General features: G+C 45.5%; 1 protein-coding gene across 2 annotated transcripts in view; it reads right to left on the bottom strand.

Moving 5' to 3' along the window:
* DMRT1 (doublesex and mab-3 related transcription factor 1) overlaps positions 1 to 25,150 on the bottom strand; it is a 62,294-nt gene extending 37,144 nt beyond the window's left edge. The window contains exons 1-3 of one of the 2 annotated variants that reach the window (XM_065861025.2): positions 24,737 to 25,150; positions 21,782 to 21,965; positions 1,080 to 1,363 (exon numbers count right to left, since the gene is read on the bottom strand). In XM_065861025.2, the coding sequence (XP_065717097.1) occupies positions 1,080 to 1,363; positions 21,782 to 21,965; positions 24,737 to 25,024 (756 nt within the window). In that variant the 5' untranslated portion in view covers positions 25,025 to 25,150. The remainder of the gene's footprint in view (positions 1 to 1,079; positions 1,364 to 21,781; positions 21,966 to 24,736) is intronic. The other variant, XM_071801987.1, reaches the window with a different exon arrangement.
* Between the last annotated feature and the right edge of the window lie 1,437 nt (positions 25,151 to 26,587).

Raw genomic sequence — 26,587 nt, 5'->3', positions numbered from 1 at the left:
CAGCAATTGTAATCACCCTGGTCTTAGCTTCATCTCCTTAGTATCAGAAGTTAAAATGCCCTTTCAGAGTCGGTCCCTGTGCTAGAATTGCGAGAGGAATTCCCTGTCAGCAAAGGGGACGACCCATCTGCTCCCTTCAGAAAGGAGGCTTTGGTGGACATCTAATCTTTCATTGTTGAGTGGTCTCACAACAGAGCCTTTGCAGAAGCAGCCTGCCTTCTCTTGATGTTCTACAGAAGAGGTCTGCCCTCTCCCGCCTTTGAACAAGGGACATGGGTGTATGCTGACTCAGAGGTTGTAGCCTCCCAAGTTCAATCTCAGACAGAAAGGCACCACTGCAGCCCAAGACCAGACAGTATCAGGATCACTGAAATGGCTCCACTTAGTCTGCCAAGAATCCCATGCCTGGGTAGATTTCCCCTTTTTCCTGTCTCCGATGGGTACTGAGTTGGAGGCTACAATTATCAAGTCCTGGAGTGAGAGAGCTCAGTTGGCTTTGTGTCCTAACTAATGACATACACAGAACTCTGGTGTGAACCTCTACAGCACGGCCTGTAACTTCAGCTACTCTCGTTGAAATTGCAAGCCTTGGAGCTGGCACTGCCAAAACACACCATGAGCAACACGTCACATGCAAGTGACTGCCACCAACCCACTGCACAACAGCATGGTTTCCTGGGTCACTGCAGTGCCTTGGATGTGACAAATGGAAGAGAACAGGTTCCTGAAGAGCAAAGTGTCTCAGAAATGACACCTGAAGCTCTCAGGATGCTATACTGGGTAATTCAGTTAGACTCCTCTGGAGAACAGCCCATAATCTACTAGGATGTAACTCAAAACATAAAATCAAGCGGGTGCTCTTTATCTGTGCTTGCAGCAACCTGCCTACACCTGTGTCATCGCTTTCATTGTGCCACCTCTTTTGGTTAAGTTTCCTAAGGTGGGTTCTAACCCCACGCTGGAATCTGGTTCTGGTTTTGCACCGCCATGAAACCAGCAAACAGGAGGTCAGAATCAGGCCCAAGAAACAGCTCAGCGTCCACCTCACTTGTTTGTGTAACACCTCTGTAACATCATACCTGCCACTGTTTTCCCGACTGGGTTTGCATGTATGTTGCTGGGAGGCTTCGAAGGCTGTTTTTCATGGCCGACCCTACAATCGTACCCCCCGTCTCACTTGAGGAAGGCTCACTGGCCACTGCCATTTGGTACTGGGAGTAGTTGTACAGGTTGTTATAGTAAGGATACAGGGATGGTTGGTAAAAACTGCTGTAGTAGGTGGAGTCCACAACCAAATCAGACGTGCTCTCCAAGTGCCCTCTGCTGGGGATGGAAGGGATGTCCTGAATGAGCATCCGTCCCTCTGGAAAAGAAAAAAACAAGCCATTATGAGACAGGATGCTCCAGGAAGACCATTATCTTTCACCTTCTAATGAGCTACTATTTGTCCTGAAGGGTGAAAAGAAAGTAGTAAATAAGAAGAGGTGGGAGTTGAAAGGGAAACATGGCTGGATGTTTGGCGGAAACACAAGTGGACTGATGTCTACTCAAAGGCCAAGACTACAACCTACACACACTGAAAAACAGGACAAAAACAACTGCAGGTTAAGGCAATGCTCTGAGTCCTCAAGCAGCATCAATTGATTTGATGATGATTTCACATCAGCCCTCTATTATTTTTAAATTTTAACAGTGTGCTAAGTTTCTAGCTACAGGATGACCCCTCTTCAGCCAGTGTCCTTTAGGTGAGAGGACACTTTCTAAACATGCCTCTAAAAAGGACAACCTACCACAAGGCCAAGAGATGCTACAGAAGGGAAAGCATCACATCATCAGTCAAGGTGTCTCAGAAACCCACATGCTACCTCTGAGCAGTGAGGTCCTCAATCCTTGCCCAGCTTCTAATCAAATAATCAAATTTAGCTTCTGTTTACCTACACAACCACAGAGCAGAAAAAGATTTCACATCACCAACAAAAAAGGAGGCGGAGGGGATTGCTGGTGACTTGCTGCCTGCTCTCTGCAGTGCCCCCAGACCCAAGGCCAGCTGGCTGCTCTTCCTGCAGGCTGTCCCCACACAGGTCTGTCCCCCCATCACTCCCTACAACGGGAGTGTTTCTCACAGGATGCTTTAAGTCCCATTTACCACACTCCAGTGTCAACCAGTGCCTTGTGATATTTGCAAAGCTGAAAAAGAAAGGTGCTTGTCAGTACTGTTTCACAGTCGAGCGCTACCTGACATGGTGCATCAGCTACCTGGCCAAGCCAGACACAACAAAAAGCTGCCACAACCTTAGAAAGTCTAAGCACACGGTGAATACACAGGAGCAACTGTAAATCCTACCATCCCTGCAGCTCTGGTTCTAGCTCACACCCTTGTAACCTGGCTTGTACCAACCCTTACAGTGTTCGCAGCATAACAACACCTTCTGCAAGGAGCTCATGCTCTCCCCATGATGTTGTCTAACTACATTGTGGAGGAGAAAAGTATGAAGCTTATAGAATACTGATGAGCTCTCAAGGGCTACCGGTATGGAGATGAAGCAGCACGGACAACAGCCACATGGAAAATAATGGCCCTAAGAGACATCAGGCCTGATTTGCTTTGTGTCTTTCTTTTGGTACATCTGTACCTTGGTTACCTTGCAAAATGAATATGGTAGCATTTAACAGCCTCTCAGAGTCATGGTAACAACTTCCACTGTACTATGTATTAGCTGCACACTAGATGCAATAACCAATTTTACCAATTATTGCCATTTACAATGCAATTCTGTTTCACTTCTTCAACTGTAATGAAAGTTCTCTGCAATCATGGATAGTCTCCTTCCAGGTCACTAAATTGTATAGTGCCCTCATTCAGCTCTTGCTGGCATTTTGTTGACTAAAATTAACTATACTAATTTATTACCAGAGTATTTTATGCCTCCTGCATCTGATTTTTCTGTGCCTCACCCCTATGCAAATGAGGACCAAGCCAGCTGGCCTTTTTAATTTCATTATTGGGAGTAACTCTCAAATTTGCACACAGAACAGAGGAGTCCAAAATGCCACAAAAGACCCTACACAGTTTTGGCACTTCAATATATTAACGAAATTTTATTATTGCTATTATTCTGCATCTGGGCAGGCCTATCTTCAGGTCCTTTTGTCCATTTCTTTGATACAATCAGAACCTAGACCAATAGCACTGAAAAGCCAACAATTCTGATAAATGACAGCATAAACCTGACTTCTCTCCCCAAACTTAGCTGCTGAATAAAGCTGTGGTCCAACTGTTCTGTTTTTCATGCTGTAAAACAGAAGCCAAAAGTAGAATACTTGAACATGTTCCCTGCCGAGATACAGATTTCACATGAGACAGAGCTAAGCGGGGCGGCCGGCCGCAGGACTTCTGGCATGGCTATGCTGCACAGACATGCAATTTCTCCTGAAATCTCTGCAGTGTCTTTCCACTTGCAGTGCATTTTAAGAAGGGATAATACTTTCCACTAAGAATACTAGCACCAGCAAGATGGAGGCTCCTTACACCAACAAATTCAAGGTGAGCTATGCTGAGGTGTCCGCAGCTAGAAGGGAGAGGAGGGAGAAAGTAGGTTGCTTTCCTGCAAATTCTGGAAAGGTCTCATGCACTATGGTTCCTAACATGGGAAGAGATGGGCTAGACTAGAACAGAGACCTGCCCGTAACTATCCACAAAAATCAAACAAGCACCCTTTATGACTCTCTGATGCTCCAGTGGCTGGTAGCACTAATGAAAGAGCAGTGGTTACAGTCTTCTGCTATATTAAGTAGGAGAAAAAAATATGCTTTTCACCCCTTCTTTTCTCTCTCTACGTATCTGTGGTTGGGGCTACCAACATGTACCACCAGAGGTGCAAAATAGTTGACTTGCTGCTACCCATTGCGGTTCGGTGCTCACCAGAACAATCCTCTGCTTCACTTCAGCTGTCCCTCTGCTCTCCCGTAGCCTCTACAGAACTACCAGCTGCCCTCTCAAGACTCAATGCTGCATTTGTATAGCTGGTCACCTGCTCATTCAGCCACGCATGCACCCATACACATTAATCTCCATGTGTCAGTAGCCTGGGGCATTTTTCTGTTATGAATGCAGAATTATGGAATCCATGGTCCTTGCATCATCCCTGGCGCACAACCCTTGCGAGCTGCAGCCACACCACAAGGGTGTGCTCCGGCAGACCAGCAATAAAAACAGGAGCCATAAGAGAGGGCAAAAGTGCAGGTGAAGTGACAGACTTACCCACCTCCATATAGAACCAGGACTCTGGCAACGGCATTGCAAAGACAGCTAGAAGAGTTAATTTTCTCTAAATGCCAAGCCACATCATGCTTCTGAAGATGGAAGGACTGGCAATATCTGACAAAGAGCAGGAGAAAGCTGTCACACTATCCTCCAAATTTTAAATGAGATATTCTTTGATGTCACACATTAGGACTTGTGTCTGCCTTTTTTCTGAAGCACCTGGGAGAAGAAAGACATCTCATAGAAGACATAGCCTTGTGCCATCTGGACTACGGGGAGATGTCAGGTCAGACCAGGTCAAAGAACCCCATGGGTCACTCTAAGCTCCTCACAGTCCTGAAACTGCCAGCCTGAGGGAAAAAAGTTTCTGGAGAGCTGAGCTCTTGCAGGTCTTCAGCACGCAATGGGTCACAGGCAGGTCTGCAGTTCAGCTCTACTCTCTTACCCCATCCAGCCTGGCTGAATCACATAATCTCCTCCTACTAATGCATACATTGTACATGTACAACATGTGCAGAACATGCAAAACAGTAAATACATTGAGAGAAGGAGTTTTGCTATTAATGGAGGAAGTCGACAAAGTCTTGACTTGTCATCTGAGCAATGAAAGCTCAAGAAGAAAAGCACTTCAGACAAGCCAGCACCTACATGGGGTACCTGCAAAGCAGTGCAAAGTGCCAAGGGGAGCAGAATTAAGGGCCAAAGGACCCTGCTAAACTGTCCTAGGGATACAACAAGCCACTTGGAGATCTGCACAGAGATTTCATGCTCATGGCATGCCCAGGGGAGTTTTTGCACTATCCATGCTGGTTCTCCACAGCTGAAGTCTAACAGCCAGCTGGCAGGCAACCACACTTCTTTTGGGCTGCAGCACCCTCAGGCATGGCCACCGTCTGCAAAATCGGGCAGATCTATTGGAAGCAATGGCCACCATTAAACTTTAACTTACTGGGGTTCCTCTGCTTGGTCTTTGGCCTGTATCCATAATTCTTGACTTCTACCTCTGTGTGAACCTTCCTGCAGCCTCAACTCTAGCTGCTCAATGAGCAAGGTGTTCTCCTCAAGGGAGGCAGTCAGCCCACGGCTCTGTTTTCCACCAGCAAGGAGAGAATATCAAGGTTAAGAAAGCAGCTTTCAGCTGTTTGTTTGTGGTTTGGGTTTTTTGTTTGCTTGGTTTGGTTTTTGGGGAGGTGGTTGTTGTTGTTTGGTTTTGGGATTTTTCTCCCCAAACGTAATTCAGCACAGCTGAATGGCTCTACTGGCAAGGAGAGGGCCCTCCCATTCCGCGGAGCTCGCCCCATTACAACACCTGCACATGAGGGGCAGTCCTGGGGCTCACTGCTCTAAGGGCAGCAATTTTCGACAGAAATTAAGCTCTCAACGAGGCAACTGCTGCTGTGCTGTCAGACTCCCACTCTGCCCCACCACCTGCGCTTTAAAACAAGATGGCTGCGGCATCAACTGGGCTCAGTCCTCGGCTGTCCTCACCCTCCACACGGCCTGCCACTAGCCACAAACTTCAACATTTTGCAAGTTGCAAACAGGACATGATTAAAAATATGTGAGTGAACCTGTGCATGAAGGAACAGAAACTAGAAAAGCAAACAAAAAAACCAGAGTGGTTAAAATTCTTGCTCAGTTTCTGGAACACCAAATCTACAACGCAGGGCCATCAGAGGCTCTCCACATGTGAGCAACACTCTTGCAGTGCGACAGCAGTGTCCCTTCATGCAGCTGTGCCCTTGGATCTCTAAGCCCTTTTCTCTGTCTTTACTAATTCTTGTACAGAACCGATGCTACTTTTTTTGCACTATGTACACAGTGTGAAATATGGCCCACTCTTTCATAGAAGATCAATATAATGCACAATAAATACTGTTATTGATCTTGCAGTGTTGTAGACGACTCTCTAGCTCTATAGCATATTAATAGTAGTTAACCAGTAATTCATTTCAGGACAGCTGGGATTTTCTTTTAAGGAAGGTGAGTTCTTGGGGTCAGTTACACATATGGGCCTTATACATTCAGCAACCTATGAGGGGCTCCTGTCTTCACTTAGCAGAGCATGGTGAAAAACAGTGGTCCGGTCCTCGGTTAATGTAAACCAGTCTCAGACCATTTACTTCAATAAAGCTATGGTGATTTAAACGAATTGCGGATATGCATGGAAAAATCAACACGAAGCCAGTATATAGATCATTTTTTCCCTTCTATCTTTTTGGGAGAAGACAGGAGAAATGTCACAGAACTTACAAGAATTTCTATCATCATCTCTATTCCACAGATTCAAACCTGCTTTTAAGTATACACATCGAGAAATGCAAACACTCAAGTTCTGCCTGTAAATTCACTCATCCTCTCTAAACATCGAGTATTTTCTATTCCTACCAGTACTATTAAGGGCCAGTTATACATCTTATTAAACACTGATAACAGGAATTTAAACATGCCTGGGCAAGCCTCTGATGCTGAGGTCAAATGACACCGAGTCCACACTATTAGACTTTCTCAGCATCTACAACAGGGCAGAAGCATCAAATTGCCTACTGGGAATGGTTACTGGACCACATGTAATCTGCGGAGAATATTAGTCAGCTTGGGATGAACACACAGCAGGAACTGTTTTAAAAATCTGGATAGCACATACAGTCGTGTTTCGAAGTCCCAGAATATGCAGTGACATGGTTCAATTTACTCACATGGCCATAACAGCTGATCAATCTCCATATGATTATGTATTTCAGAAAAGGGATTCTGTATATGCAGTGTGGCAATTAAGGTAATTTCATTGTCTGCATTTATTGACGTGAGTTCTTATGGTTAGCAGTTTTTATTTCTTCTGTGCCTAGAGACCACACATACACAGAGAAGAAAATGAAGAATTCTGTCTACTCAAGCAACACATTTAGTAAAGGAGAAGGAAGGCATAGCCCAGTGAGCCGAGTTCAGCTTCTGGCAGTTTATATTTCCTTGAGTTTTCAATTCAGAGCGACTGTTTTCATCACTGAAGTGTTAACAACTTCCTACAAGCCAGATTCTGTGGCAGGAGACAGCTATGCCATTAAGATGCCAGAAATTAATTATTCAGTCAGGAAACACTTACCTTCAAGACCTCAAAAGAGTCTTGGATCCATACCTGACAATTTCCTCTGTCTCAGAATATAAAGCATGAGTACGGTCCTATTAATTGGTTTGGCAATATTAAGTCTCGTAATGCGTTACTTCAATTCATAGCTAGCTTTGAGGTCAAACAGTAGCCTTGAATGAAGCCAGTGTGAAATCACTCCCTACCATCATAATCAGAAACGCTGGAACAATATGTTTCTCCCACCAGACAATCATGACAGAGGTATCTCAGATGCTGAAGAAAGCTGGCACCATTACTTACTTTCTGCTGAGGCATGCCATCTCCCAAGGAACAAAACCTGCATGCTCGCTCTGCCTTTGGGAGGAGTATTTCTGTTCTCTTCCCATTAGAAGTTGAGGATTATCTTCAGTTCCAGCGCTGAACTTTTAGCTTGCTATAAAGTTAATGTGCTAGACAATGTTCATTCCAGGCAAGGCTGTGGGGCTGTGTATTTTCTGCCACCCCTAAAAAAGGCCATTATCTGTAATTACCCATTACCATGCATAATTATTTCTTCTACTCTGGTCTATGGCCCCCAGGACTTTATGCTGTTACAGCTCACTGCATTATCTTATCAAATTTGTTAAGGAAGCTTTTTTGACCTTTTGAGCACTTGTGACAGCACATACAAAAGCTGGCAGTAAATTGTCTAAGCATGCAGTGGGTCATTTATTATTTGTACCCTGCATGGCGATACCACACAAAATCCTACACACTAACACCTTCCCTATTCCCGCTTCCTGCTATAGCTAACATGAGAAGCAGAAACCACTTCAGTAAAAGAAGGAAGGAATGAGAAGAGGCTGGAGTCTCTCAATGTGAATGCGAAGAACATGACAGCAACACAAGGCTAAGGCTGAAACATCAGGCTTTGCCGAAGGTCCTAGCTGCTCTCCTCTCCAATGCTACCTTTTTTCTTTCTCCCCTCCCTCCCCAGAGTCTGTTTCCATCATTTCAGGTTCTTTTCACACCTGTGTAACTCTGCTGGGCCCTGCTCTTCTACACAGAAGCCCATTTATTGCTCCTTCACTAAGCAGAAAGGGGGCTTTAAACACCACTACTCCCATCCCCAATTTACAGCTTCTGAAAATGCAATACAGGTTCCTAAGAGACAAAGCTGGGCCAATACAAGATTCACAGTGATCGTCCTTTATAGATATTGATGCAAACTTGCAAAGGACCAGGTTTTTGTCTCCATTGCTCTCAAAGCTCCCAGTGAAGGACCAGACACGGACCTGTATCCCAGTACCATGTGCTCTGGCTAGCAGCTAATTGCATTATGAGGCCACACAATGTCCCTCTTCTTCATAAGGACACTGGAACTGGACCCTACAGAGAAGCAGGGCTCTCAAGCAAATAAGACAGTTTTCTGCACCCTGATTTTTGTTTTGCCCTTAGTCCTCTTTTTACCAATATACTCCAAAAGGTGCTTTATTTTAAAACCTCTCTTTTGGATGCTTATATGTACAAACTCAAGCCCATATGAAAAGAGATACTGGAGAAACCATTGCTTAGCAAATTATAGTAAAAAATAACTTTGATGTTTTTGAGCTGTGTGATTAAATAAGCTTCCCAAATACACGAAAATCCGAGATACCTTTCTGCCATCATGACAAATAAACATCAAGGATCTGGCCTAAAAGTTCACAGTATGAATGACTGCAGCCTTTCAGATCTGCCAGTGAAAATCTTCTCCCTAAAAGTAGAGTGACTCCTGAAAGCATCCCTGATTTCAGGCCTTAGATGACTATCTGAGCCACTGCTGGCAAGACAAAACCCTTCTCTGTGTTCCTCATCAGTTTGCAGACCTGGGTCCCACCACTCTGTGCTGGCTCTCAGTCAGCGGGGAGGGGGACACCTCAGCCGTTCAGGGAAGGGAGAGTCACCCTGCGTCCCAGATGAGCCAGCAAACACAGGCAAAGAGCAGAGAGGAGCTTGTGCTTGTACCCTGCCCTAGAGCCCAGTTTCTGAGACGTATGGGGCTGTCATACTCTCATTCTCCTATGCAAAACCACCTCTGCAATCCTCCCAATTCTTTTGACCAGAAAGGTTTTCGAGAAAATCATGTTTTTTCTTCCCTCTCCCAATTGCCAACAATGCTACGACCCCATTTCAAGCTCAAATGTGAAATCCAATGGCTCTTTTTCCTCCTTGTTTGGGATCACCTGCCTAAACAGCCTTGGATGCCCAGCTGTGGGAGAGGTGGAAAAATCTCTTATCAGTGATATCAAATGCGTGGGCTAAAAGCAGCTGTGTCTCCAGGCTAGAGAGAATAAATCATACCAAAACAGCTTATTGCTACTGCACTCCATAGGTACCTCTCCGACTGCACCCGGGAAACACAGCTGCTCGGCAGATACGTGCCTTTCTTCTCAGAGCAGAAATAAACATTTTTTAATAAATGAAGGATAAAAAAAAGAAAAAAATGTGTAGTCCAACAACTCTGAGCCTCTTGGCGCTCCTGGAGCTGAAGTGCCCAGGGACTGATCCACCCCATCTCCTTATCACAGCTACGCCTTGCCCGGGCATTTAGCACCTGCCAGCTCCTACCATGCTTTTCACCTCCTCCCACAACCCCAAGACAGAACAACCAGTCACTGCACCTTTCCTGCAGCAGCTAGGGCAGAGCTGGGGTGTCCCACAGCACCACTCGCTGGATGAAGCAACTGGACCACCAGTTGAGCCGGCGCTACTCATGAGGAGTGGGCATAAAGGTAGGAGTGTCCGCTGGAGCAGGCATGCGTCCTGGGGGCAGGAGATGGCTTTATTTGCCCAGACATTAGCGGCTGCACTCTCCTGCTTCTCAAGATTCACTCGACTGCCAGAAAAACACTCATTTTCACCCTGAAGAAATGAGTGTTACCTTTTCCTCTCCTCTAGGAATAACTCGTGAGCTTTTCCAGTTCCACCTATGAAGGGCTAAACCAGTCCTAAGCGGGACAGCACATCTCACCAAGAACAACATTTGGTACAAAGAGGCACTCTAGGATAAAAGCTACACAGCAGGGACAGCACATTTTAAGAAAATCTGGGCAATCCCAGAATTAAGGTTGTTATCACCTTGCTTGAGCCTCACGGTGGATGCACCCAAAACTTTTTACGGGGTTCTGCATCCACATGCTGCTTCTGTTCATGTCAAAACCCATGCCATCAAATGACACAGAAAATTTCAACTCAAGTTGGTCTGGTCTGGCAAAGGCACAAGCAAACTGTAACAACCACACCAGGGATTAATTAGATCTTAGATAAGAGGGTCACTAAAGGGCAACATAAATTGCTGTCTCTCGCGCCAGGACATGTTTTCTGGTCTTCTAATCATTTCTCTGTCTCCCACCTGAGCCTTTCCAAGTTCAAGCCCAGACGTGAGGGTCCAGACCACAGCTATATCCTCAGCACTAGCTATAAAGAGAAACCCATGGAACAGTACAAGTGGGGCAAACAAATGTTGTATGTCCCTCACCCGCTCTCCCAGCCTCCCATTGCTTTGGCCCAGTGATGCTCCTGAGCCTGGTGTGGGGTGCCTACTCAAAAATCAGCAACAATCTCCCTTACAATATCCACTTTGAGCCCATTTTCCACTACGTTCAGGGTCCCCAGGGAAGGAGTCCCACTAGTTTCACAGGTACCTCACCAGTTTCAGGCACAGAAGACACCAAACCTCCCTCCCATCACCACAGGTCTGCCTGGAAGGGCTGTGCCAGTCCTTGGTCATCCTTTTCCACCAGCAACCACCAGCATCAGCACAGTACCCTCTGGCTACCAGCTCATGTGCAGCGACAATGTTTCTTGGGGACACACTCCTCTGTTTTTCACTTCTGGTATGGGTTAAAGTGGCTACAGGTTGCACATGACCCATCATCTAACCAAGCCTTCCCACAGTGCATGTATATCTTCTGCACTGCTTGCCAGGCCCTTCTTGTCACCTACCACGATGACAAGGCTTGCTTCCAAGATACCAGTGGAAGACCACACAGCTTACAGCCAACAGATGTCTCCAGAAACACCATCCTGTTAGATTCCCCGGTCAGACCTATGTTGTCAGATGACCAGGATCATCCTTCTTAAAACCATGTAACACACACAATATCGATTTTCTGTCAATTCAGTTTACTAATCAAGGTGTCAGCGGGTATAAAAATCAAATGCTTCGCAGAATTTGATGGCATCAATAGGTCACTTTGTCAAGCAATTTTGTAATGACAGAAGATTACTAACTTGGCAGAATCTTTTACCCATAAACTTCTGTTAACTCACGTTGTGCGAGCATCCTGTAACAGCTGCATTTCTCCCTCTCCTGCACATTTCAGTTTGCTGCAGACTGCTCCACTGTTCTCACAAAAATGATGTCAGGCTGATGGATTTGTAGCCACCCACCCTACCACACTCACTTTTTAAAAACACTGGCACAACATCAGCTTTCTTCCAGGCGCTAGGAATTTCCCCAGCGTTAAAAGACACACTGGAAATCAGCATTAATGGATTAGAGAGATCCTCAGCCAAGTTTTCTGTTATGTTTGATTGTTCGTTTGTTTTTTTATAAATGCTGTATTCAAGTTATTCCATCCTACTGGTTTCAGTGAAATGGAAGCAAAATGTTATCATCTCCATACACAGCAATATCACCTGCCTTTTTTCAAAGCAAAAATCATTAAAAAATATTGAGCATTTCTTCCTCTCTTCCAGATGTAGAATTATTATCCTGTAATGGGTCAAATTCTTGTTAATTCTCTGTGTGTGTATGTGTTCTTAGTACAATTCAAAAACCTCCCAATTTTAAGATTTTTTGTTAATTTTAAACTTCACGCAAAACAGTATTTTTTAAAGGAAAACACGATTTGGGAGAAAAAAAAACAAGGAGGCAGAAATGCCATTCAGAAGACTGCTGCTTGGCATAGTTAAGTTTTCCAGTCATACACACAGCCTCAATTCAGCTCCAGCTAAGAGGAGCTGAAATACCATCACTGATTTCAGTAAAACTGGAAAAGGTGCATTTGTTCACATTTAGTATACACTTAATAAAAATGATCTGCTGCAAACATCTAGCATGCAACTTAAAAATCCTCCTAATATGGCTGAAGAAATAAAACCTACAGAAAAATAATTTTTATTTCCACACTTAATGCAAGCTTCAGGCCCTCAATAACATTGTCCGCAGTAGCAAATCCCACTTTCAATGTCTTCTGCCACTGACTAGAGCAGAGTAGTTGATCTGTTTCTGCGAGCTCGGGGGGGATGCTTGTTCCTTCCTTACTTGCACGGTTGATCTTTATAATACGGCTATAGTGATCGTATTCCAAACTTTATTGGCAAAAAAGAACAGCCTTAGTCAAGAAAAAGCATTAAAAAACGTTGAACATGGCTTTGAGTCTGTGAGGATGCTATGCACTACTTTAATGCTCCAGGATATGTTTGTTCATGCTGAACTGAGACAGCAGGATTATTTACATATCTAAAATTACTAGCAAACGTGACAGCTAACAGGATCAGGACCAATAAAATCAGTGCTTCAGAAAACTAGGAGCATGAGTAACAAGTGCCATTTTCAATCTTCAGTAGAACAGCTGGGAGTATGACTACCATGTGTGCATATATACGTTTAAATGTTATTAATCATCTTGAGATACTTGAGAAATAAATTTACAGCCATTTTAACTCCTTGCATTCAGACATCCAACAAGCTACTGAAGGGTGCAAAAGGAGCAAAACTTAAAATCAACATGACTTAAAAAAAAAAAAAAGGAAGAAAAAAAAAAGAGGAAGAAATAAAAAGAGAAAGAAATTAGGAAAGAAAACCAGATTTCTAGACAGTGATGGAAAACAGCCCAGACACCTGCAGGCACAAAGAAGCAAATTGAGAGGAGGAGAAAGAACTCCGTGTGGATAAAATGTAAAGGGATTTAAGTCATTAACAAGAGATCAAAGAGAACATTAGAAGGGAGGGAAGGCTTTACAAGTGTTTGAGATAGGAGACCTTGGAGGAAATATGACTGGGATAAAATCATTATGGCTCACACTAAAAATAATAAAGGGAGTAGGGCAACAGTTGGAATTAGCTGGAGTCCATGCTTGGTTATAAGCTATATGATGACAGAAACCCAAAAGGTTTCTAAAAAAGACCAACTAGAAATAACAGGAGGGTTTTTTCACTCTACCTAATAGATGATGGAAAAACTAATATCAGAAGTGGTAAAGAACCATTGTGGACACCCACTGGGCCTGGGCAAGTCAGCAAAAATCACATGCACGTGCATCACTTTTGTACAGGATTTCCAGTGCTGCACGGATGCAACAACATTTGCCTTCACAAAATCTGCTTCCATGCAAATGCAAATGGATCACTAACTAATTTTATTCATGCACAACTGATAGGCAGAAATGCACAGCAACTGGAACTACAATGGGTTACATCAGCTGAGCTTCTGTTGTGCCCACAATTATAGGTCTCCAAGTTAGAAAATCGTGGGCTGTGCTGTGAGCAACAGAAATAATGTTAAAAGAGAGTAGAGACAGGACCTGCAAATAAAAAAATCATAAAATAATTAGGCATCCAATGTCATTGCAAAGGAAGAGAAGCTCAGTGGTTAACTGACTATCCACAAGCTCTTCAAGAGAACATAAGACAGAAGTGTACAAATTATGTTTGCACTTCAGTAACTGAGCTATTCACAACTCAATGATTAAGACTAGCAGGTAGTTAAACTCAGGAGAAAGTTTAGCAAAGCTCAGAAAAAAAAATAAATAAACATACAAAAGTGTTCCTACAAAAGATACCTTTGAAACTGCATTTTAGTCCCCATATAAGTGACAAATGTATTGAAAATGGTAAATGGGCCAACAGTCTGAATTAAGAAGTTAATTGATAAGTAAGGCAAATGAAAGCAGTCTTCAAGGTATAAGAAAGCATGTGAAAAAAAGGCAAGAAATCACACCACTGCTCAGTTAAGGAAGCGTGCAGTACTCCTTTCACTCCCCACTTATATCTTTTCTAAAAACAAAAAGAAAGCCCCACACATTCAGATAAGTCATAACAACTGTTTCAAGGACACAGAAAGGAACGAGGTTAGCTGCAGATAGAGTAATTATGTGCCCTCGGACAGAAAATTCTTAGTACATCTTCTGCTCCTGCTACATTCCTTATCTTGGTGTTCATGACAAATGGAAAGCACAAGCTGGCACAGATAACTCTCTAAATGTGAATGCACACATGCAAATGCCAGCGTGACGGAGGAAGAGCTTCCAAGGCACAAAGAACAACAGGGGCTGCCCACCAGCCCCACTGGCCTTTGGTAGGAAGAGAAACCCCCAGCTCCAGGTACGAGGACAGTGTACACGACAAAGCCTGCTCAGAGCTGCTCGGTGGGGACCTTGCTCTACGTCTGGAAACCTCACCTGATGTGAGAAAAGTCAGAGAGAAAGGCTGTAAACACAGACAGCAGTAGGGTGAAAGATTTCTGGGGAAAAAAAAATCTACTCCAAATTCTTTAGGGGAAAAAAGCTCTTCTGAAACGTGAAAGAAGGATGGAAATACCTGCTGAGCTGCCTGTGGGTTTTCACCTCCACCCCTGCGGCCAAAAGGTGTTCACAGAAGCAGGTCTGGGTAGGTCGCAGCCAGCCCAGCGGCTCCCTGATCCTCTGGCACACTGCGGACGGCTTTCCCAGACCCAGCCCTGCACCGGCCCCGCACTGAAAACCTCACAGCTCTTCCAAATCTTTTTATGCTACTATCTGTTTTTACACACCCACTGAAGCCTCAGACAGGATCAAAATCCTGAAAGGAAAAGTAAAACTTCTTAATTTAGAAACTTAATTCTGAAAATTGCCACTAGTTCTATGTGTTTCACCAACATGACAGAAATACTGCAGTTTTGTCAGGGTCTGTGCATCACTGAATAAACATGCATGGCACTTAAGACATTAGCTCAGATAAAACACAGGCACCTACACAAACACACACACACAAAGCTGCAAAGATGAGGAACGATCGTTGCTTGAAAGGAGGCGCAGGGAAAGTGCAAGCTTTGCAAGCTGCAGGCTCCAGAACTGGAGAATTAACTGGAAACATCTAATCAGGGATGCAGAACCCTGTAACATTATGATTTATTTAACACAGTCAAACAATGGCCAGAGGCAATGAATCATACACGAGATGAAAAAGCTGCAGGAGATTTCTGTCATCTAGTTTAACCTGCACATTGATCAGAGTTTACCCCCATATTAATCACTTGAGATCGTAATCTAACACACTCTTAAACACCTCTCCTGATTATGCTTCACTTACCCCCTTGTCCTTATGCAGGTCACTCCATTGCTAATTGCACTTCTAGTTAGGAGAAAAAGTGTCTACTGTCTAATTTAATTTTGTCTTTTTTAGTTTCAAGCCGTTGCTCCTTGTTATGCTGTCTCAAGCACTGTAAATAATCCCTCCCCCTCCTCCATATTATTACCTCTCAAATATTTATAGACTGTTATATCCACCCTTAGTCTCCTTTTCTACAAGCCATACATCATTTTTGTCACCCTTCTCTCTATACTTTCAGATTTATCTATGTCCTTTTATAATGAGATGCTTAAAACTCCTTTGCAGTATTCCCAAGTACAGGGAAACCAGAGCAGTGGAGAGATGCAGAAACGCCCCCCCTGGCTTCACAAGCAATGCCCTTCTAAACAACTCTAAAAGCACGTGTTTTCAGTAGGAACATAAAATTGCAAAGGCATGGCAACCACACTGTGAGGAGCTTTGTTCATCACATAGTTGTATCAGTCAGAAATTTTACTAGTCTATTAGGGGAAGCTTCATCCTAAACCAAGGAAAGATTGTTCAAAGTGAAACACTCCCCACATATTTACTTAGTCCAACTTGAAAGGGATTTAGCAACTGATGAAACGCCCATACAGGCAGAAGACCATGTCCAGCAACTGATCCGAAAAAATAGCCTGTGTTGTGGAAATAACGCCAGTGCAAGAGAGGCTAAGACAGTTCACAGAATCATAGAATAGAATCATAGAATGTCCTGAGTTGGAATGGACCCACAAGGATCAATGAGTCCAACTCCTATCCCTGCTTATGACAACCCCACAGTTCACACCATGTGTCTGAGGGCATTGTCCAGTCTCTTCTTGAACACTGTCAGGCTTGGGGCTGTGACACCTCCCTGGGGAGCCTGTTCCAGTGCTCCAGCACCCTCTGGGGGAAGAACCTTTTCCTAATGTCCAACCCGAACCTACCCTGGCACACCTGCCTTGTGGATGGAAAGGTATCAGTTATTCACAGGTGAAGGATGCAAAACCTATTCCTTTACCAGGTGTTACAATCCAGTAAAGACACATTATGTACAACTATGGTCTTTTCTTTTGAACAGGGTTGTTGCCTGTGGGAGAAGCTGGGGAAAAGCACCAAGAATCAATGGCTGGGGCTGCTCGGCTCTCAGTATTGAAGGAAAGCCAGCAGGACCAGGAGACAGTCAGCAATCAAAACTGGTGCAGCAGTAGTGGGTGCAGCAGCACAAAATCATCATTATAAAGTAATGAGGAGACAAAGATAAAAGGAATTAGCAGGATGATGGACCTGTAACCACTGCACGCCCACCAGGACCTCTGAGGACATGATGCCATAATGTTAGGCCTGGTACAAGCAGGCAGAACACATAATGCCTCCTTCTCCTTCCTGCTGAGGCTGCTGCCACCTGAACTATTACCAGTAATCCTCTCCACCACTTGTCAAGCCCCACGATGCTGATTTTCTGCTGAAATCTACCATAGATTTAGTCATTAAGTGTTTTTAGGTCAAAAGGGTCAGCATTTCTTTCCCAGGATTGCAAATTCCGATCAGTACTGAGGCTGGCTGAATTTCAAATCTCAACACGTTAACTTAATGTCAGTACAAAAAAGTGTGCATTTCATAGATTGCGAGAAAGTTTAGTTTGGAAAGGACCTCTGGAAGCCAGCTGGCCAAAACTCTGTTCAAAGCAGGGCCAGCTTCACCGCTGGATTGTGCTGCTTGGGCACCATCCAGCAGAGTTTTGAGTCTCCAAAAGGATGGAGGCTCCATAACCTCTCTAGGTAACCTGTTCACAGAATGTCAGAGATTGGAAGAGACCTCAAAAGCTCATCCAGTCCAATCCCCCTGCCGGAGCAGGAACACCCAGATGAGGTTCCACAGCAATGTGTCCAGGCGGGTTTTGAATGTCTGCAGAGAAGGAGACTCCACAACCTCCCTGGGCAGCCTGGGCCAGGCTCTGCCACCCTCACTGTGAAGAAGTTTCTTCTCAAATTTAAACGAAACCTCCTGTGTTCCAGTGCTTAAGCACTCTCATGGTGAAATATCCATGGCAGCTTCCTCATGTTATCGAGCAATTGACTATAATGAGACTTTTTAACAACACTGAAATTCAGACAGCATGTGATACTGTACTGTAAAGACTTAAGATTACTTTCTCTCAAAGAGAAAATTTCTTTTCCTTGTTTTTTTTTTTTTAAACCAGGACACGATACCTTCCAATTATAACATTTTAAACTCATTACCTATGCAGCACAACATCTGCAAGGTCATGGCATCATTTTTTGAAACCACAATACAATATTGTGGAAAAGGTCAATGCAAAAGAAAACATTTAAAAAGCAAAGGAAGAGTAAAGAGGGCAAGGTATGGATTTCAGAAGTATCTAGGGCACTGCAATTTCAAAGGTATCTCAGTACCACCATTCATTAGTCATAGTTACTACTGCAGACCCCACTACAGTTCGTATTTATGAGCAGATAAAAAAATACATATGTTCCTCAAGGAGTTTCAAAGTGAAGGCAGCACCTACTTAGCAAAATGTGTAAAGAACACTACTTTGCTTCTGTCACGCATAATAAACATAGCAAGGGGAAATAACAAGCGCAAGCTTATCCCTCACAATTGCTGACAATGATGTGTTTAACTTGTCAGTCAGCAATACTGTGAAGGCACCGTTATTAATGGTCATTGCAAAGCCAACAGGACACCAGCCACCGCAGAGCGCAGGAGCTGGCACTCAGCACCAGGCAGCAACCCCGTCTGCACCAGATGCTTCTAAACTGGGCCAACACGACCAGCAGAAAGCAGGGGTGCTTTCCAACACCTTCCAGTCATCAGGTGACGTGTGTTGCAGCCACCCCACCCACCAAACATGACCCTCAGTCTGTGATGAGGACCAAAAAGAACGGAGAAAAGGTGAAACACACTGTCTCCTTCCTTCAGTGCAAGCAGCTCTCACTTGAAGGTGTTTCAGGATCACGCTTCCCCCATTCCCACCTTGGTGATTTCTAAATACTAAAATGGCAGAGGTACCAAACTGACATGGAACAGGGAAGAACTCAGGTTTTAAAAAATGAGTATGTCTGAAAGGCACATTTTAAATGCCTCACCATAATATTTTCCTGAGTTTTCCACATTAGTTAAACTAATAAGATGTACTTACCCTACAGAAAGAAGGGCAATTACTTTAGATGCCCTGGTATCACAACTTCTTGTCACTCCATACAATTAAACAGCCTTTGCTCTCAGCAATCTGCAACTTCTAAAAGGAAAATGCACAGAAACTATAAAATATATCTGCAAAAGGTTCTACTAATTTCCTGTGACCATCGTCTGCTCCCTTCCAACTACCCTGCAAATTTCTAGTTTGCTTTTGAGTGGGGAAGGTATGTTCCATCTAAAGCAAACACAGCTTCCAAGCTTGTGATGGTGAATGCACAGACCCCCTACAGCATGACCATGATAACTCATTTTTCCCCTTTTCAAAAACAGCATGTCACAAAAGGATCTGAAAAATTGTCTCTGGTCTCTCCAGGTGTCATAATATTTCTGATCTGCCAATAAAACGGATACAGCAAAGAAAGACTCTCTCTCTGGCACTGTGTCTGATTTGTGTGACTCCTTCATACATTACTCCTCCGCTGGCAAACAACACTCTGCGTGATGGAACTCCAGAAGAAAAACTGCGCTCGTGAAGCTAAAAACTTACAGGAGGAACAGAATTACCACTGACACAACCATCTCCTGCCCAGCCTAGCACATGTCATACAGGGCACGTTGCATTCCCAGGAGCCCCCCGTTCCGCTGGGCTTGCAGGGAGCTGCTGACTTCCCCCACCATTAAGCGTTTTGCTCTCTCTGCCTGCCTTAGAAATTACTGTAAAATCTTGCAAAATCAGCATCTCAGTCTACCAAATGGAGACACTGCAATGCTTGCTCTCATGGGGTCTCTCATTTTGCTTGCACTTGAGGGGACCAGTAAAATGATATAGCACCAGTGCACGAATCCTTCAAGTAACTGGTCCTAAAACAACTTGACACCTAGAACAAGAACTTCATGTCACTTATCTAACAGAATATCTTTATGTGCTAAATAAAAGAAGCAAGCATCAGAATATTTAAGCAGTATTGCTCACTGAAAAAATATCAGTCTCTCCAGGGTGAAGCCTGTAGTCTAGCATCTGATGAAGCCACCCCACACAGAGCGCCTGCTGCAGCTTCAGAGCCACCACACAGTCACCAGTGGCACTGAATCCACACCCACCAGCACCTACACTGCTTTCAACAGATGAACCTACCAGAGTTGTTTGGTACAGAACTTTATGCAGTGCAGTTGCCTTCGAGCTAAGCGTGAATTTCTGCTGCTACTTAGGTGCCTAAAAACAAAATTACGAACTCAATTTCCTGTTCATTCCCAGGTTCTTCCATTTCTGGTGAACAAAACTGACCCTGCCTTGATTCTTGGCTGCAATCACATCTTACATCTTGATATGAAGCTGTGTATTTTAAATGTTGTCACCCACACACAGTTATTTAGTAAGATGCTTCAGAAACAATGTATTTGAATTGCTCACAAAGAGAAATCCACTCTAAGAAAGATGACTGCAAACCTTCTACAACTGCTTTGACCAAAAATTTTCAAACAATTCAAATCACTTCAAAATTAGGCATTTTCATGTTTTCAAGACTTTATTAAAGCATGTGAATTGCCTTAAGCTTGTTTAATTAATGTTTTTCACTAAAATACCATAATTTCATTCACTAATAAGAAATTATTAAAATGGGATTAATAAATTAAATACTTCCACTGACATTTTAAAAACATTACCAAAGCTTATGCAAATTTCGCTGACAGTAAGACACTTTCATTTTTTGGTCTTTCTGTGTAAGCAAGGGTTTTCTTGTTCTCCTAAGTTACATGCAATCTCTATACATTAGTGAATATACTACTTTAATCTCCAGCCAGCTTTTTCCACATCTATAGACAAAGCATGCAGTAATCAAAATATGAAAGGAGTAATTGCCTCAATTCAAATGTGGCACTAACATGACTGCAATAATGAAAACAAAAAAGCTAATAAAAAGCTATTTATTGTTTTATCAACCAGTTCTTCTACAAGCTTTCCAAAGAAATTCCTCCACATTGGTCTGAAACTGCCTGTCTGCAATGGATGCAACAAATCCACCTGACAACGCTTTAAATGGTCTGCAAAACAGAGTGATGTTGTTTGACAGACTCACATATGTGCTGTCCTTTTATTAGTTAATGCAAGGCACTGTCCACTTCAGAAGCATCTTTTTAACTAGGAATTATATTCGCCTGTATTACCAAAATCAACACAGATCAATAAAAATGAATAAAATTTCCTTTTCCTTTCCTCTGTTTGCCTTTTTTTCTGTCTAAACAGCAGAAGTCAATTACATCACTTTCATTTTTATACATACTCAATTAATGTATCTGTCACGCATAAGCTCTTCACTGGAAAAAGCATTTTGCCTAGAGTCTTCAGCTCTTTTAAGGCCTCATTGTACTCAGCCATTGTTTACTGAATCTACAGACAAATGTTGTTCTTTGGTTCTGGGTTTGTTTGTTTGTTTTACATGGGTTAAATGCAATACAGTAACGTGTAACAGAGTGGAAGGGCTGTGTCAGTCTTTCGTAGTTCACACAGAACAGATCAGGTCACATAAGGTGGCAGCTCTCTGCTGCTGGGGCCAATGACATTACCTACATACTCGGCTCCTATACAACGCTGAAAACTCTCCAGCTCTGAAGAAGTTACACAGCCACCCAACAAGCAGTGGCCAGGACACAAGCACAAACTTTGGGAGAAAGCAAAAAGCTCCCTATAAATCTCTATCTGCAGGTATACACCCTACTAAATTCAATTACAGCACTAGTTAATGCCAAATTGATTTTGATTTTCAAGTAAAAATAATCAATTAATATATGAAAAGACCAAGCTCGGGTTCTTCCCTTCTGCTGACCGTACCAACAGTGCCACACCGGTCCTGGAGAGGGGATTCTCCATGACCCCACCGCTGCAGCAAACAGCAGGGAAGTGTAGCAACGCCAGCCCCTGCCCCCAGCAGCCGCCATCCCAGCGCTTTACCTGACGCTGCGCTCACTGCCGTCATGGCTGTGCTCGTCGAGTGGGTAGGGCTGCTGTTTTCCAACAAGAGACAAGAGTTGCCACCACTGTTCTTCTTAACAAACGTCTCGGGGGCGCTGGGCAGGGGCACCGGGTGGCTGATTCCCAGCTCCTCTTCCTGAGCTTGCTGCCTTCTCAGCGCAACCTGGGAACAAGAAGACAGATGTAGGGCATGCTCTCTGGCTTCTGCACAAATCATAGTGGCACCACGGAAAGACTTGAACTCGAGGCTGTTTTTTCCTCTTAGTACTCTCTACGGTGTTGATGTCACGACCCAGCCAGTGGATAGAGTAAGATATAAAGTAGGTTATAAAGATATTTAGAACCAGCCCCTTTTTCTGTCCAAACACATACGAACAAACCTACAAAATGCCGGTGCTATATAAATTTCTCTCCAATAAAGCCAGATGAAGACATTAAAGCTGACTGTACCTACCCAGCAGAGTTGCCCCTCAGCTAAGTATACTGTAAAAAGCACAGAATCACTACCCTCCTCTCTGCTGGTACACAGTGGCTGGAGATAACAAATTTATCTGCTTGCAAGGCTCTGCTGTGTCTCTTCATCAATATAAAGCAGCTGTTTATGAGGGCTTACACCAGCAACCTGTTGCTCTGTCCAAGCCTGCTGGGCAAGCTTGCTTGCTGTCTCTTTGCTGGCAATCTATCCCTTCAAGGCAATTTCAGTGCAGAGAGAGCTATCACGGCAGAAGCACAGCAAATGTAGGGAATCATCCTGCAAGTATCTCAGCCAGCATCACACACACTGCAGATAGCTGGCCAGGCCTGGAGGGGCAGGAACTCCCCATGTCTTTCCCAACACACATCAGTAGCTTGCTCCATAGCCTAGCTGGCACTGGTAAAGCCCACAGGTACCATGCAGTCTGGACCTGGATACAAACCAACCACATTGCCTGCTTACCGAAGATACAGAGGATCCCTCCTGCTGCCTCCGAACTGGCAGATCAGTTTTGCATAGCGATCCTCCTGTGCCAAGTAAGACGTGTGGTCCAGGCAGTAAACACAACGCTGGGGGCTTTACAGATACCTACCCTGCAACTTGCCAGGTGACTGATTTGTATCTGCATTTGAACCTCAGAAATCTGTCCCAGATTACAGACTGGGATCATGGGCTTTTCTTGCTGGAAGTCCTCCTGGGTAAGCTGGACAGGATTTCCCTCTACATCCCTGTTTAACACCAACATTTTTCTAATACAGATGCATAATACTGCTAAATACCAATAGCTCTTGCTATAGAGGCAGCCCAAACAGGGGGTGTAAATTTGCAAACACCATGGGTCACTTTGACTTCACAAGCCAGTAACCTTGACCTGCAAAATTCCACCAGTGCCAGGGGGCTTATTGCAGAAATATATCAAAAGGGGGAAAGTCAGATTTTCAATGTGTAACTCCTACACAGATAAGGTTCAGTTAGGGAGGCTTTCAAAGCCACTTTGAAACACCAGGCAGGGAAAAGAAAACCTCCAGGAGGGTCACTGCTAGCAGGAGGCATTCACCTCCTGACAGAAGCTGCTGGGCAGCAGGACAACAGTCTGTGCAGAAGGGGACACTTGCTCGGGCAACACCCTATTTCGTGCTCCCTCCCCCGACGCAGGCAGCAAAGGGATCCACACTTATTATTCAGTGATTCACACCATGCAGAAAAAGTGCATGTTACTTGGGTATAATACCAATTTCTGGACTACTACGCCACCGACAAGGAGGAATTGTTTATGAACAAAAGCTCCCAGTAGGTTCAAAGGACATTCAATATACCTGCACTGAATAATTAAATTAAAAAGTAGGGAAGGATTTAATCCAGGGCTGCTAAGGTTTTTAAAAATCTGTCAAGTGGACATTCACTTCATGCACGACCACAAAGCTCTAAAAGTACTATAGCTGCAAACCCGGTCGGTGAGTCTGATACCCCTGCCTTTTCCTGCACCAGTAGCCCTAAAGCCTTACCATTAATTTGTGTGCAATGGACTGTTTGCATCAACGACAACGTGGAACTCCATTCACAGAGGTCAGCCACGCTTGTAGCCCTAACAGTCCTCCTGTTAATGTCCTCCTGTCAACAGGACTCCTCTTAACGAAGTGTTCAAGATAAAGATCAAAAGGACTAATACAGCTGCCATTTGCATTGCCAAAGAGTTGTGACTTCAGCGGTACTACCTACCGAAAAAAGTTACTCTTACACAGAACTGGATGCGGTTCAGTTTCTTAAAGAATTCTATTGAATCTTCGTTTAGATTTACGATGACCCAACTACAGAGCTGTCTATAGAGCCGCTCTATGTAAAACCAGGAACGCCGTTGCAAGAAAAGTCTATTTAGAAATGTGCTCAGCTAAAGCCACCTAGCATCAGGAAAAGCAGATATACCGAATACGACACCGCCAGTGGGAAATATTCTCGCTAACCAATTAATTGGCTAAATTATTCATTATCTATTTTAAAGCAAGCTGAAAATCGGCGGTTTTAAAACAGATCCGCGCCCTTGGGCTTTGCCCGTTTTCCGACGGAGACGCGTGTTCGGACGGGAGCAGCCAAGCGCTCACGGCTGCGGCTGCCACCTCACCGGGACTTAAATCCTACACGCCGTCAGGTCATCTCCTACTGTTATGCAAAAAAAAAAAAAAAAAAAAAAAACAAAAAAACGGGAAAACTGGTGAAAAGCTTCGCCAATTCAGGCACGCGGTGGCCTAAGTGCATCCCGGGGAGCGGCTCCCCCGCGGCCGCGCTGTCTCAGCGCACCGCACCGCGCGGCACCGGCCGCCTGGCTCCTGCGGGCACCGGACCCCTCGGGACGCAGAGGCACGACCCCACCGCCGGCAGAACGCCGGCACGACAGCCCACCCTCCCCGGGCAGAGCCCGCCGAGGCAGCGGCGGCTGGTGGGGGCCGCCCCGCGGGGCTCACCTGCGCTGCCATCACCCGCTGCCGCTCGGCGATCAGGCTGCACTTCTTGCACTGGCAGTCCCGCCACATGCAGAACCGCTTGTGCCCCTTCAGCGGCGAGGAGTAGCCGTGGTTGCGGCAGCGGGCACACTTGGGCAGACGCGGCGGCTTCTTCCCCGCCGCGCCGGCGGCGACCCCGTCCGCCGGGGCGGCCGCCATGTGGGCCGCCGCCTTCCCGAAGCCTCCCGCCTTGTCCCCCGGCCCCGCGGCGTCCGAGGGCTTGCTGAAGGCCGGGGAGTCACTGGGCATCGCGGCGGGCTGGGGGCAGCTGGGCGAGGGGTCGGCGCGGCTCTGCCCTGCCCCGTCCCGCCACCCTGCGCGTTTTGGCGGGCGGTGGCACCCGGGCGTCGCCCCTCCCGCCGCGGCCCCCCCGACCGGCCTGAGCGGCCATGAAGCCCGCTCTCCCCCGCGGGGCAGGCACCAGGGGTGGGGAGCGGCCACTCCTGCCGCCCCCCTCCTCCTTCCCGCCTAGTCCGGCCCGCGGCGCCAGCACGCTGGGGAGAGGCGGCTCCCGCCCGGCCAGCCGAAGGGCCGTCGGGTGCCCGGCGGGGCGGTGGGTGCTGGGCCGGGGCAGCGCCAAGCGCCGGCTTCGTGCTGGAGGTGCCGGCGGGGCTCGGCTCGGCCGCGCTGCCCGCAGGCCCCGCACGGCAACGCGCCCCTCGCTGCGGCCGGAGGCGGCTCGGCGGCCGCCCCGCAGCCCTGCGGCTGCACTGCCCTTCCCGCCGGGGCAGGGCCCTGCGCAGGCCGCGCTGATGGCGGGGCGGCCGGCCGCGGTATGCGGGAGCAAGCCGGGAAGTGGGGAGGCTATAATTAAGCCCTGTGTTGCTCTGGGTTGGGTAAGCCAGGTTTGGTTAGGTGACCAACGTGGCCTGGCCCAGGTAGAGGTGTGACCCCCAAATAAAACACTGGAGTTTGCAGCAGTTCAGGTGCTCTCCTTTGTGAGGCTTCTGGCTGCTTGCTGCATTATGTGCCCTGTTTGCAGGTTACCTTACACTCATAACCCTAAATGGGTATGGGCATAGGTCAGTATCTGTGTGGGAAGCGAACCCAACACGTACTGGCAGTGCGGCTGCAGCCACGGCTCGGTAACTAGCACCTCTGGAGCGGGTGTGGGTGGCTGGAGCCTGCATACTCCGCAGATGATCACAGGAGAAGATGCTTTTGATTTTCTTTTTTACATAGGCTCCCCTTCCAACTTGGCACTAGGTGATTTATAGACCCATGCAGCCCCACAGATATTATTTACAGTATTAATATTTCCTCTGTTACACCTTTAAATCTTTCCAGGCTCGACTTCAGATGACGCTATCTTCATGCTGAAATGAAACTATTAAATTACATCTCAATCTAAGATGAATGACAACTGTCAAATGAGTGACTCAACAGAGATGAAGCAGAAAGCATCTGAGATTATGTGAGGCTGATTTATAAAGATTGCATAAAGATTTCTATAACCCCAGCTTCATGACTCAGCATATCAGATGGTAATAAGTTACAGTAGGTAGAAATTTATTTCTGCTAGAAGTAGAAGAAGCCAAGGAAAGCTTCTCTCTCTTTGAGACCAGCTATCTCCCAGCTAATTCTGCTCAGACTGAGCCTCTCTGCTTGAAACAATCAGTGCTGATCCCAGCCTGAAGAAAGCTGCAGATCCTTGCTGCTTGACGCTTTCCATTAGCTTTCACTAAATTACATTTAACTGACATTTTCCTTCATGGTACAATGTAGGAGACATTTATGGCACTTTCCACCCTCTGGAAAGAGCACATTAAAACACTCCCGTTAAGGCCCAGTCTCCTGCAGTCAGGTGGTCCT

Source organism: Patagioenas fasciata, chromosome Z, assembly GCF_037038585.1.
Source record: "Patagioenas fasciata isolate bPatFas1 chromosome Z, bPatFas1.hap1, whole genome shotgun sequence".
Taxonomy (NCBI): Eukaryota; Metazoa; Chordata; class Aves; order Columbiformes; family Columbidae; genus Patagioenas; species Patagioenas fasciata.
The sequence above is the reverse complement of the archived record's forward strand: the minus strand, read 5'-3'. Positions and strand labels throughout refer to the sequence as shown.